Source organism: Montipora capricornis, chromosome 3 (assembly GCF_036669925.1).
Source record: "Montipora capricornis isolate CH-2021 chromosome 3, ASM3666992v2, whole genome shotgun sequence".
Classification (NCBI taxonomy): Eukaryota; Metazoa; Cnidaria; class Anthozoa; order Scleractinia; family Acroporidae; genus Montipora; species Montipora capricornis.
The window spans coordinates 61,341,238-61,354,132 of record NC_090885.1 but is presented as its reverse complement, the minus strand read 5'-3'; the positions used below and the strand labels follow the sequence as shown (position 1 = coordinate 61,354,132).

The 12,895-nt window shown below is 42.3% G+C and overlaps 1 protein-coding gene across 4 annotated transcripts in view; it reads left to right on the top strand.

The window, feature by feature from the left end:
• LOC138043598 (ras guanine nucleotide exchange factor Y-like) overlaps positions 1-12,895 on the top strand; it is a 64,539-nt gene that overhangs the window by 28,741 nt on the left and 22,903 nt on the right. For all 4 annotated transcript variants that reach the window (XM_068889950.1, XM_068889948.1, XM_068889949.1 and 1 more), the window contains 4 exons: positions 957-1,115; positions 2,238-2,339; positions 6,477-6,575; positions 8,133-12,895. The exon at positions 8,133-12,895 is cut by the window's right edge and continues 88 nt beyond it. In XM_068889950.1, coding sequence (XP_068746051.1) covers positions 957-1,115; positions 2,238-2,339; positions 6,477-6,575; positions 8,133-12,895 — 5,123 coding nt within the window. The remainder of the gene's footprint in view (positions 1-956; positions 1,116-2,237; positions 2,340-6,476; positions 6,576-8,132) is intronic.

Here is a 12,895-nt window from a genome sequence, read left to right as displayed (position 1 = left end):
TACACAGGTGATTATTTCAAAAAAGAGAAAAAAAAACATTTCAACGCGAAATCATCTTCACTTACAGTGGCAAAACGACTACTGGCAGCCATTTTGTCCGTCGAGGTGATTATCGGCTGATAATCCGAGATGGCGAGCCAATGAGAGCGCGCGATTTTGTATAATCACCTGTGTATTTTATACTAAAGGCTAATAGCGGCGGGCAGTGACAACGATTTATTAAGAGTATAGAACAAGATACTGAAAAGGTTAATACAGCACATGAATAAAATAAATAAATAGATAAATAAACATACAAAATTAGCTATTTCAGGCACAAGGAGCAACTAAGACTGGAAAACATGTCATAAACCGCGTGTTTTTTGAAGAAGAGATGCCGAATCGATATAATTATCCTCAGCAGCGAGGATATAAGGGTATTATATATTTTTCTCTTAAACTGCTTGCGAGTAAGTTCACGTGTAGTGGTTCTCAGAGAATTCCACAGGACAGTCCCAAATCTAGCAACAGAATTCCGCATGAGGTTTTATCGAGATGGTTTAACATAAAAATTTCCAGCAAAGGCTGATCTGGTGTTATGTGAGTGTATTTGTCTGGAGCGAGTAAAAGCGTCGCAGAGGTTTTCCTTCCAACGTTTGATTTTCTTTACGTAGCGCTTCAGCCTTCATAATGGGTCTTCCGAAAACAAGAATTTGCATGTACAAAGTGATTAAGCTGTAAAATTTGAACAAAGACGGAGGAGCTTAAATTTAGACGTCCATCTTGCCAGCTCACCGCTGACATCTTGCAACTTTGTTGGGGTTGATGATAACTTGAACACAACATCTTAGCTCGTCCTTATCAATCTAGTGAAAGGACACTTCTGCTTACGTTGTACAGCGCGAGCGACCACCGAGATGGAATATTTGCCAACAGGTTACAATAGCGCAAATTGTAAGCTTTCTTTTTGTCCACAGACATGCGTTTTCAGTCTGGCTGCCACCGTGTGGTCAACGGCTGACTGGCGGTTGACAGAGGCAGAGAAGCCATCGCTTAGTCTCGGATTTCAAGAGCTGTTGGTATCTATGACAGACGATGATCCGGACGCAAGGCCAAGCTTACACAATGTGCTACAAGTAAGCAATGAAATAACATACCTTGCAAAATTTGGTGCCTGTTAAGGGTTTTCCTCTATGTTTGGTAAGAACAAAAATTGACATTCCTCTCTGTGAAATGATAAAGGTAGACCCCGGAAGCGCTGAAAAGAAATTATCCCAAATATAGCGACGTCCAGTAATAATAACTGATGATTCAGTGAGAAACGTTCTGCACATTCTCCTTAATTCGCTTGAACTGCTCTGAATCTTACAAAATAATTGCCTCATACATTGACGGAACTCAGTGTGTTCAGTCTCGTGATACACTTTAGAAGATTGTGGAGCACCAGGAAGCCGTAATTTCTCTTGGCTGTGCCTCAAGTAACTCTTTAGCTTCTGTCATTCTCTATAACACTTCCTCCATTTATCACAGCTTGACTACACACACATCTAAAACATAATCCGATCGTTAAATTTATAACGGGGACTGTTGCAACTTTCATAAGTGGGAGTTTTGCTTGTTTTAAGTGTTGTGATTTTTTTGCCGGGTTCAGTTGGGTAGGAAGTCAATTTAACAAATCAAAAATGGTTCAGCGTTGTCTGTACTGTTATCGACAACGATATTCGTCATCAAATTGATCAAAATGTTGTGGACTCACGAGGCGCAGCCAAGTGAGTCCGCAACAAATTTTGACCATTGTGATGACGAATATCGTTGTCGATAAGAGTACAGACAACGCTGAACCACTTTCGATTTGTTTTTTACCACAATGTTCAACGCCAAAGTCAGAGCGTGACCAAAATCGTCTATAACTTTCTCGTAATATGATTGGTTTATTCCCAAAATGGGCGTTCCTGATTGGCTATTACATTGGGTGACAAAATGACGCGAGCATGACGCGTACAGCGTTGTCTAGACTCTCATCGACAACGGCAAAATAGCCAATCAGATTGCCAGATTACAAGCAATTGTGGTAAAACAACCTAGTTCCCATGGCTTTTCCGCCAAAAGAACGAACCCTGGGTACGAGTTTGCGAGCCGATAGCATTGTATTTTACGAGAACTGCTACGTAGCCTTTTCTACCCCTTTTGATGAGCAGTGTCCTCATGGCTTTCTTCAAAGCTGATATGGCGATTTGCATTTCTTTCTTTTTCGTAAGACATGCGATTCCCTACAGACCGAAGGAGACATGACGTCACGAGAAAAATGCCAAGCCCTGCTATGGGAGTACCAGGCTTCTGCAGCCATTACAAAAGAAGATGTAAGTTTATTACTTTTGTAGTCGTAACTTTTTCAAAAATCATGGTCGGTTTCACAGCAGCTTCGCCTTGACTCAATGTGCGGAATGCTGGCAGGCCTACTATTATTATGGGATATTCGACCAGTTGAGAGGTTTTCAATTAACCTTAACCTCCACAAACCGCGGGAAAATGCGCTTCGTTTTGCTTCTCATTGGTTGAAAAAGTAGCGCGAGATCCTTGAGGCAGTCACTGAGAGTTTCAATTGCACTTGGCGTCATCACTTTCGACTGTCACGTTATCAGGTCCTATCATACTCTCTTGCTGAAAGCTAACCGCTTTCACATTGAGTACACTTTATACTCTTCAGACTAGCGCCAAGCTCAGAAGGGGAGAATCAGAAACACGATACATCAACGAGAACGGCACAGTCAACGGAAAAAAACGCTCTCAAATGTAACTTAAGCGCTCACTCTCGTAAGTCTTTCGCGTTTATTCCGTTTGCTATTAGAGAGATTAAGCATCGCGTTTTCGTGAAACGGCAAACGCGAACCGGTGGGCTTCTGCTTGTCTTAAAAGCATGAAAATTATGTTATTCTAACTCGTCTCTCTCTTTTGAAAAGTTACTTGATACCTGCTGCTAACATGCAAGAAATGGCCTCATATCAAACGAGTTTCTTCCATTTTTGTTAAATGCAAATTTTAGTCCGACGTTTGCCGTTTAATTTATCGTATGCTTAATCTCTCTATTGTATAACCGGAGTGGTTACATGAAGCGTTCTTGAAGTCGAAATTGAGGATGAACTATTCTCCGCTGTATGCTCACGTTTTCGTTAAAAACTTGGTCATTTCACGTTATCGTCTTGCAGTGTAATGTACAGCCGTGGCTACACATGCGATTTTTTGCTTGCGATGGTGATGCGATTTTTTTGAAAATTGTCGCGTCGCCAATGCGCGGTGAAAATTACCTCAAATTTGGTGATTTCACGTCATCGTTGTGCAGAGTACCGCAAAAGTATGCGCTAAAATGCGTGCTGCACGTGCAGTATGAATATTTATGTTCTTTTAACCAATGATATCATTGTTTGTTTGGAGTTGCTGTCGCCGTCGTCGTTTCTTAAGCTCCCTATTTTCTCCATCAGACCGCGCACCGGTGGCTCAGTTGGTTGAGCACCGGGCTGTCACGCGGGAGGTCGTGAGTTCAACTCCGGCCGGACCAACACTCAGGGTCTTTAAATAAGTGAGGAGAAAGTGCTGCCTTTGTAATTACATCTGCAAATGGTTAGACTCTCTAGTCTTCTCGGATAAGGACGATAAGCCGGAGGTCCCGTCTCACAATCCTTCAATGTTCATAATCCTGTCGGACGTAAAAGAACCCGCGCACTTGTCGCAAAGAGTAGGGCATGTAGTTCCCGGTGTTGTGGTCTGTCTTCTGTGGTGTATCATGGTTGGGAGGGTAAAATGGTGGTTAACCTCGTAGGGGACCTATTCATACTTAATCAGTAAATAAATAAATAAATAAATAAATAAATAAATAACAATATTCTTGTTTTGTGGCGTTACCCACGCTATGGCCGCCTGCCTTACTGTCTCTTAATGTAGAGAACACAAGAAAGTTGTTACTGCGGATAAGAGACGATTTTGCTAGCGAAAGAGCATCGGATTTGGTGAAACAACTCAAGCATTTAAAAAAGAACTTCAACTTGAAGGGGTTCGAACACATAACCTTGGGATTGTGTTGCATGCACTCTGCTCTTTACCAGCTATGCAGCCATTGAGGTGCTTGTCAATGGCGACTTCGTTCTATATCCCGTAAGAAGTCAAAGTATTGACGAGATGAAAAAAATATCTACTGTTTATTATTGAACGAGAGCACTATCCTGAGCTTTTTGATGGGATCCTTTTTGCATGGGTAGTGTCAGCAATATGGGGAGTATTAAATCAGGAAATAGTCCTTTACTAACAACGATTGAAGACGATCAGTTATAGCTGACGCCTGGCCTGGTATACCGCGCTCACCATCGATAAATGGGCATGCGTAACCTTAATGCGGCCAGTCGCATTAATAAATGAAGAAAAAAATTGCGTGATTGAAAAAGACTAGAAAAAATTTCTTCCATGAAAGCGGTTTTTGTCCGCTTTCCTTCCTGTCTTCCCAGTAAGCGTGTTTTTCCGTAAGATCTTTGCTATAAGGTGTATTTATTGAAAACCTCCGGATCAATTTGAAAGGTCTTTCACTCATATACTGTTCCGGGTTTATCAGTGATCGCGAATTGACAGCCAAATTCAATGCCTTAACAAATACGTAGACGCTTGAATGCTCCTCAAGCTTTAACACTCCATCTAATGCAAGCAAGCAGTAACGGTGGAAGGAAGCTTTTAATTAGTCGAGATAACTATACAAAACAATTACGACGAAGACGTTACTTTGAACTTCAATCCCTTTGATAGATATTTTCCTTTTAAAACAACCTTCCTTCTATACGTGACGATCAGCCCAAGGTTCCTTGTGGCTTTCGGAAATACGTCATTGCGAGTTTTTTTTTTTTGACTCGCATTGTATTCCTAAAATAAGCTACTGTAGCGGTTAAAAGTTCATCTTTTGTGGTCGAAGTGCGAAGGACGAACACTTGTGCAACCGCTTTGAAATCAATTATCGTTACGCAGACGGAAAGCAGGTTCAAAACTATGATCTGCTCATATATCCGTATCCCATATCAACCTTAAAACTGGTCCTCGGCGGAAAAAAACTCAAGCAACTTATCTGTAAGTGTTTTCTTGTCTATAATTACTTGCAGATAAAGTTCCTCGTAAAGGAGGATCTTTTGAAAAGTTGTCTCTATTATATTTTGTTTGTGATCAGATTTTATTGTAAACGTGTTCCAGCTTCTCCGTGGTTACTTGAGCGACAAATCTTTAAATGTCGCCGCAATCTCTGCTACTAGGCATTTCGTTTCATTGTTCCTTCGTCTTTGGAGACGGTCCTTTCTGAAGAGCTTAAATCTCAATATTCATCGTTTTATTAACTTCCTCAAGTTAACAGCCCAATTTGTTTACTTTTAAATGAGAGTGTACATATTTTAGATGCGGTACTTTTGTAGTCTTTTCTCAAAAAAGTCTACTTCTCTTCTTTTGTCAACACTCTTGCCCTTTCCAAATGAAGTTCGATTGACGGACTACAAGAATTGTAGACTTAAACCCGAGAAAACGTCGAATTTTCATTTCACCATTATAAGCAAATTAATTTTCCTGGAGTGACAATCATTGTTCTCAAACGATTAAGGCTGAGATGTACTTTCACCATCTACATGTCCAAATGTAAATATTTGCGTTTTTCCAGTGATAATTAACAAGTTAAATGGTAATCGACCTTTCATATGTTAGTTGGATGTGTACTTTTTGCGCCCGAGCTCCAAATTATCGAACAGTCCAAGTACTGATACTTCTTTGTAAAATCGAACTTGTTTTAAATATGACACAATCCAAGATGGCGGCACCTTCTTTACATCCAAATAAGGCTAACTTCGGTGAATTACCAAGCAACATGGATCGGCAACATTTGTGGATTATGGTAGGTTGCTTATCGATCCCGCGAATTTCTCATTTGTTTACGAGCAAATACATTTCAAGCATACAACGACAGATTAACTGAAAATGTTTGTTTGAACTGTTCATTCTCATTTAGTTCTTTTACGGTTTGGCGTAATTGTTAAGTATGAACTGAAATGTAAAATTGCAGTTTTTAGTTACATTTTCCTTGTCGCCGGTCACCTTAGGAGATCGTAAGGTGCCTATGAAGCAGACGGGTGCAAAAACAGGTGAAGCTGATGTTCACGCCGTCAAACGCCGCCCATCTCGATGTGAAGTGTGTTCATATAATTCTACGAATCACTTTTAGAGGAAGGAGAAGAATGGCCCCCTCCCCTCTCCCCTGTGTTGCGTCAAGTTCAAACTTGCCTTGAACGCTTCCACCCCCAAAAGACACGAACACAGAATTATGTTTTGATCTCACTTCAAAGCAAAAATACATCGCTTAAAATCGTTCACACATCGTTCACACATCGTTCACACATGGCGTAAAGAAGTCTGAGGCAAGTTTTTTTCGTTAAGACTTCTTTAGCTACATCCCCACATGTTTAAATTTTGCATTTCTCCAACAGGTTGGCAAAAGAAAAACGTTAGAGGAAGAGAAGAAGCAACATGACACTCTTATGGGTTCCATTGCTGTAGCTGCTTCCTGTAAGGGTTTTCTAAAACAGGTGGGCTGTACGTACATAATGTCGTAAACACATCGATAGTGTCAACAATATGTTATTTGCCTTTTGCTGATCCAGTTTGATGCAAACTTTGCAGTGCTGCATTAGCTACTTGAACACAGTAAGTGGCTAAAGAGGCCACATTGAACAAAAGCATTTGGCGTTTTCGAACATCAAGAACCCTTCGTCTGACGTCTGATCAGGTGAACAAAAGCGAATGTTGGGAAAGTTCAGCTTTCGACCAAGGTTTTTTTAGCAGCGACGCAAACTCAATGAAAAGCTCATTTGATGCCAAAGCTGAGCATTTACTGCACGAATTGCCGACCTTCAGTGTGAAACTACTGATTTGTAAAGCAATCATCTTGAGGACAAGTCTCCGCCGGGCACATCTAAGCAACATTCCCTTTGAATCGAGTCTTCGTGAAATGTAATGGCTGGAAACTAAAACCTTTAATCTTGAAGCGTTCACTTTGCAAAGCACCGCAGCCCTTACCTTCAATTCACTAGCCGAAGATATGCCAAAGTCGATTGAATCTGTTTGGAAACCTTTCATAACCACTAAACCTAGTTGTATGTTTTGTTCTTTGACTATGGCGCTTCCGCTCCCGAGAGTGATTTACGTCGTATTACTTCAATATTCATTGTTTTCGGGCAAACAGCGTTCGATAACTCAATAACAGCGGGAAGCCCAACCACGAATAACTTGTACACGGAATCCTTAATTTTTACTTAAAGCTGTTTGGTATTCACCCAAGTGTGGCCAGCGGTGTTCACGGACCGGGAAAGCTTTCAATTTAATTCTAAAATGTTGAAACCCAGAAATTAATTATGAAAACTTAATCCTTTGTTAGAGTGCGCCCTAAGTGTCCTCGAGAATAGGAGTTGAGATTATTGTAAAAGTACACAGCTAGATAAAAGCTGGTCTGAACTTCGAATAATTTTACCGTCGAACGAAAGACTCCAATCCTATTAGACGAAAACCTCTTCCCGATGCTTTTTGCCTTCTTTTACCTTCATTTGTAAGACTACGTTTATTTTTCAGTCAATGGAATGGAGCCGGGACCTCACAAAGAGGGGTGCGTGTTGTACGCTGGTCGTTTGAATGCATCTTGGCTCATGATTGTCTGTTTTGTTACGAAAAATGCGTTTCGCGTCAGTGACAAACGTGAAAAATACATGAAACATATATTGATGTTTTTTTATTCACTCAAGGGGGACAGCTATTCTTAGAGTTATTTTCATAGAGTTATGTCGTAGAGTTAGAGTTAAGTTTCCAAAATCCTGAATTCAAGATTTTGGACTGCCAAAATCCCAGTCCAAAATCCTGAATTCAGGTTTTTGGCAGTCCAAAATCTTGAATTCAGGATTTTGGCAGTCGTTAACTCTAACTCTAGGTCATAACTCTACTGAAATAACTCTATTGATAGTTAACCTCTCACTCAAATAGCCTGACACGATAAAAGTCTTATTTTTGTGCCGCAGTTTAATTAATAAATAAATGCTCTTTCTTATCAACAGAAATGACCCCTTTGATGTTATCGTCTCTGCTATATTTTTCAGGCACCGAGGCCTCAAGAGCAAAACCCTTTTGTAAGAACTCAAGCACACCGAGAACAGAGAAATCAAACCGATAGCCAGCTTTTGAAAGAAATTCCCGCAAATGATGCATTTGTCGAGGTCGAGAACAAGTCGAAAGAGATCAGGAACAACGAGGAGGATGTGGTAAAGGGTGTTTCTTCATTTGCCGCAAAAAATGATTGCCGTTCCATCGCCTGTGATGCGAATAACAACTTAACTGCTCAGAATCCACGCTATTCGTTGACCGAAGAACAGAAAGAACAACTTTTGTCCCTTCTAGCATCCACGAGCCTGAGGCCCGATAGCAACTCGTTTGAGAGGAGAGATAAAGAGCAAGCAGGCAACGAGCCAATTGGTCTGAGTAAGACAACGCTGGAACATAACAAAGTAAAACCATCCTCACCTTCAGTTTATAGCTACCCACATTTTCCTCAAGCAGAGCACTGTGGAGTTTTTGACCCTATAACGCCTGCTGGTCGTTCAATGTCACCTAATATGTACTCCAATACAAGTGAAAGTCAAAGATCTGCCGTCCCTAAATTTGTTCCTATCGCTGTTCCTGTTCCCAGTGTGACTCCTGTACCAATGTCCCCGTTCTGGTACATTCCCCAGGGAGGTTTAATGCCGTACCCTCAACCAGCAATGTCTCCGGTGCAGTTTGTCCCGGTTGATACATCAATGGCGTCCAATCAACCCGTGATCTCACCAGACAGTGACGTAAGTGAGGTGTTCGATGGAGAACCTCGTACGATGAAAGCAAGCAGTGCTTTTCCAAGGCCTGATGGAACTAACGTAGGGTCTTCTTTGCAAACAGATGTTGAACAGGGAACAAGACGCTCACCTTCGCTGAGGGACAAAAAAGCATCCAAGCTCCCGCGTCCTATTTGGCAGACTGGTACGAAGAGCAGATCGATTCCAACTGAATTGGAAAAAAATCCCAATGTCAGTCGGCAACGAATACCTACTTCTGGTCAAACGAATACATCCGACAACGAAAATAAACGAGTTCGTGCAAGATCACCATCCCCTCATATTGGCAGACGATCATCTGCTGATGCCACACCTAGTCCTCGATCCCAAACGCCTCCTGTAAACAGGTCGACGGACGGTGTAGACGCATCAGCCAAACCTAAACTACAAAAACGTATGTCTATGGGGTCCCTGCCAAATTCGAGACCATCGAGTCCTAACTCACCAGATGTGTTCCACAGATCAAAATCGAGGTCAAGCAGTCTCTTGCAGCAATCTGGAGGAAACACGGAGAATAGGACGACCAGTTCGGCGGGGTCACGCTCAAATAGTCCTGTTTCTAATCGCATTTCCAAGCGCGAGTCTTCGTCTTCAGATATCTCTCCTTGGACTCGTCGCAATTCGGTGTCATCGATGATTACAAAGTTTGGTTCATCTTCGTTGTTAAACGAGGACCGTATCGTCAAAGGACAGCTAAAACCGAACGGAACTGCGTCGGCCACTCGGAAGTCTTCTAAAACTGGACCCTTTCGGCAATCGATGATTAGTAGTGGTAGGGCATCAGAGTGTCCACCGAAAGGTAATCCCGTTTCATCGCATGAAAAACCTATCTTCGGGAGTAAGAAAACAACAACCATGTCTTTCGATTCCGATGAGCTTTTGTTTAAGGTCGAATCTGGAGATCAGAGAAAGATGCAACGCAACATCTCACGGTCATTGTCGAATGACAACAAACGACAGGATTTCACTGCGCAGTCAAGGCGTAGACTATCTTCATCACTTCAAAGTCTTCACAAAGCGACTGAAGCTGGCTCCGACAGACGTCTGCAGGATTCTACGATGAGGCTTTCAAAGGGCACGAAAAAATGGTCATCCCAGGATAATATCGTTGGAGACATACGCTTGAATGCTCCCCAGATGAATGAATCGGGGATTTCTTTTGATAATGCTTTAGTAACTGCTTTTAAAGTAATTCCAGATGTGAAAGACAGTTTGAATACAGGACCAGAGACAGAATTCACTGGAAAGTCCTCTAGTCTTTCTTTCCCCAGCAAAGATTCCAGCATTTCGATCGGTGATTTAAGAAACGGAGTCGTTATCAATACAAGCAATTCATCAGAGAGGGGAAACAGCAGTTTCTTAACCGAACTTGCCAGAAGGTCTTCACTCGATTCAGAGCCTGTCCGCGAAAAGGCCGCTCCAAAACCACGTCAAAGCGAAACAACACAACCTTATGACGTGAAGGGTTCAGCGGACTTTGTTCGGTCACCGATAACATCTGCGCAAAAGTTTGAAACACAAGTAGATTTGTCACTTTTGGGATCCACCTTCGCGACATTCCCCACTCAAGTGAGTTCTTCGAGCCAACTCCGTGGTGGGAAGGAAGGAAGCACACTACCTCTACAGGCTCAAGTTGACTCAGGGTTATTCAAAGAGTTTAAATCGTCAGATTACTTTACAAACGTTAATTTGAAGTGTGGAGAAATGGAACCGGAGCGTGACACAGACTGCTTTGAAAAACCAAAGTTGCGTGACAAGGAAGGAACTGAATGTAATGCAGGCAATGCAAAGACGGATGATCCCGTGATGGAATTCGATAGGAAAGTTCTTCGAGGGACGTCGGGTGATGCTAAGGATGAGAGATCTGCAAAGGATACTCCTCTTTCCTCAAGTATGGCGGATAAAAGCGGTGAAAATTCTGCAACTCAAATTGCGTCCTCTAGCACTGAGACTCTCACGACTTCTAAAACCTCGAAGATCCATTCTGCAATTGACCCGGTTACGGCATCAAGAAAGCATCTAGGTGAGAATGGCCAGTTTTCTACAGAGAGACTTAACGCTTCATCTTCTAGAGACCCAAGATCTCCGTTAATTCTTAGAAAGCTGTTATCAAATCCTCTTCCAAAAGGAGACAATGTTTCGGGGCCATTATCAGCGTCGGCTAAGCGAAATTCCCTGCCAACTCCGAAACCAGGCAAAGTTTCAACAAAACCTGATGTCTCTTTGACTTGCAAAGAGAGTTCCTCGCGTTCTTACTTATTACCTGACCAAAAGCAAACCCAGAATAACTCTTCAGAAAAAGATATTTTATCGAGTACTGCGAGCAAAAAGCCTGTATTGGCTCTTGAAAAAAAAGGTGAACCGATGGAAAAGAATAATCCTATTTATTCTAAGTTAAATAATCCACACTCAAAAGAAGACGATGTTGGGACCAAGGGTCCAACGAGTACTACTTCATACTCTAGAAACATTAGTAACTCTCCATCATCGTCAAAAGAAAGAGAGGCTTCACAAGAAAGAAAGCCGAACTCCTCGAACCCTTATGTTCAACCTGCTAAAACCAACATTGAAGTTTCTGATGCACCTCAAAATTCGGCGTCCGGTTACATTAGGTACCCTTACACTCGAAGAGCAAGCACGCCTGCAAAAGAAAATTCTACCAGTAAGCTTCCAGCCAAATCGGCTAGCAATCCTACTTTACGAGCTGACCTGAGGGAAACTCAGAAGTTCTTTACTCCGCCGATAACGTGTCTTGGTGACTCCATGGGATCTCGAAACCCCATTGACTCAAACATTGACCGCGGCAACGTTAGCCAGAAAGGCGTCCAACCCGATGAGAAAACGAATTGGCGAAATGAGAGCAATGAAGTAGGTGGAATGCCATCTTCTAGTGTTGGAAGCAGCCCCATGGCTTCTCCTTCGGGAAGCGTTTTAAGAGTCTCTTCGACATTTGCTTCACCCACTAAGGCTACTTTCGTGGATCAAGCAAGTTCTGAGCATAATCTTGGAGACTCTGGCGTCTTTCATGCCCCGTCTTTTGAGGAACATTTTTCCAAGGGCGAGTCGATATCGATGGAAACCACCGACAAACCATTTCCAAGTAATGCCTCGTCGGATAGTGGCTTGAACATTTGCGATCCTGAAGACACTCAAAGAAGCAATAGGAACCCAAATGAGCATAGGAAACAAGGAGTCCAAAGAAATCCGGATTGCACCTCATCACCGCAAACTCCAAAATTCCTGATCGGCTCAAACATTTTCTACGACCCAAGAGTCGACCGTCAAAGTAACATAAATTTCTCGGAAACGAGATTGGCAAGTATGGGAAATGAACCTCAGAACTTGGCGAATATGTTATCAAGTGGCAGACCGAGAGAAGCTGCAATCCCGTCTAAGAACACGCCCACAGACTCTAAACATTCTCCAAACAAAACTGTTGGAAGTGATGGGGATAAGGTTAAGAATCCCAAAGGCCTAGTATTATCAATACAGGATAAAAAGTCGCCAGATGCTAATGAGAACACTGGCAGTCATCCTGATAAACGAAAAGGTGCCAAAACTGTCCTTAACGCCGAGACAATAGCCGGAATATTGAAGTCAACTTCAAAGGAAAAATTGTCCCCTTCTACACCGCCACCAGATATTACAGGAAGGTTCTCCGGCAAAAGCCCACCGAGCCCATCATCGTCGTCAAATTTGGCCTCCAAAGAGCGTTTGGGTCAATTGGTGAAGAAAGTGTTGAACACTGCCGCTGCCAAACAAGGTTCATCTCCTAAAGCGTCTTTTGCCGAATTGTCGTCCTTGACAGAAGGGGAGCAAAGCAAGGAAAAGCAGTCAAACAAAGTTGTAGTGAGCTCTTCTCCTAGGCATACTTCAGAAGTGAAGGGAAAAGAAAGATCAAGTGGAAAAGGAAAAATTACGTCGGCCGAAAACTCAAATCAAGAGCAAAGATTCCGAGAATCTCATGAAACTCCCAAAGGAAAATGTCAGGTTCA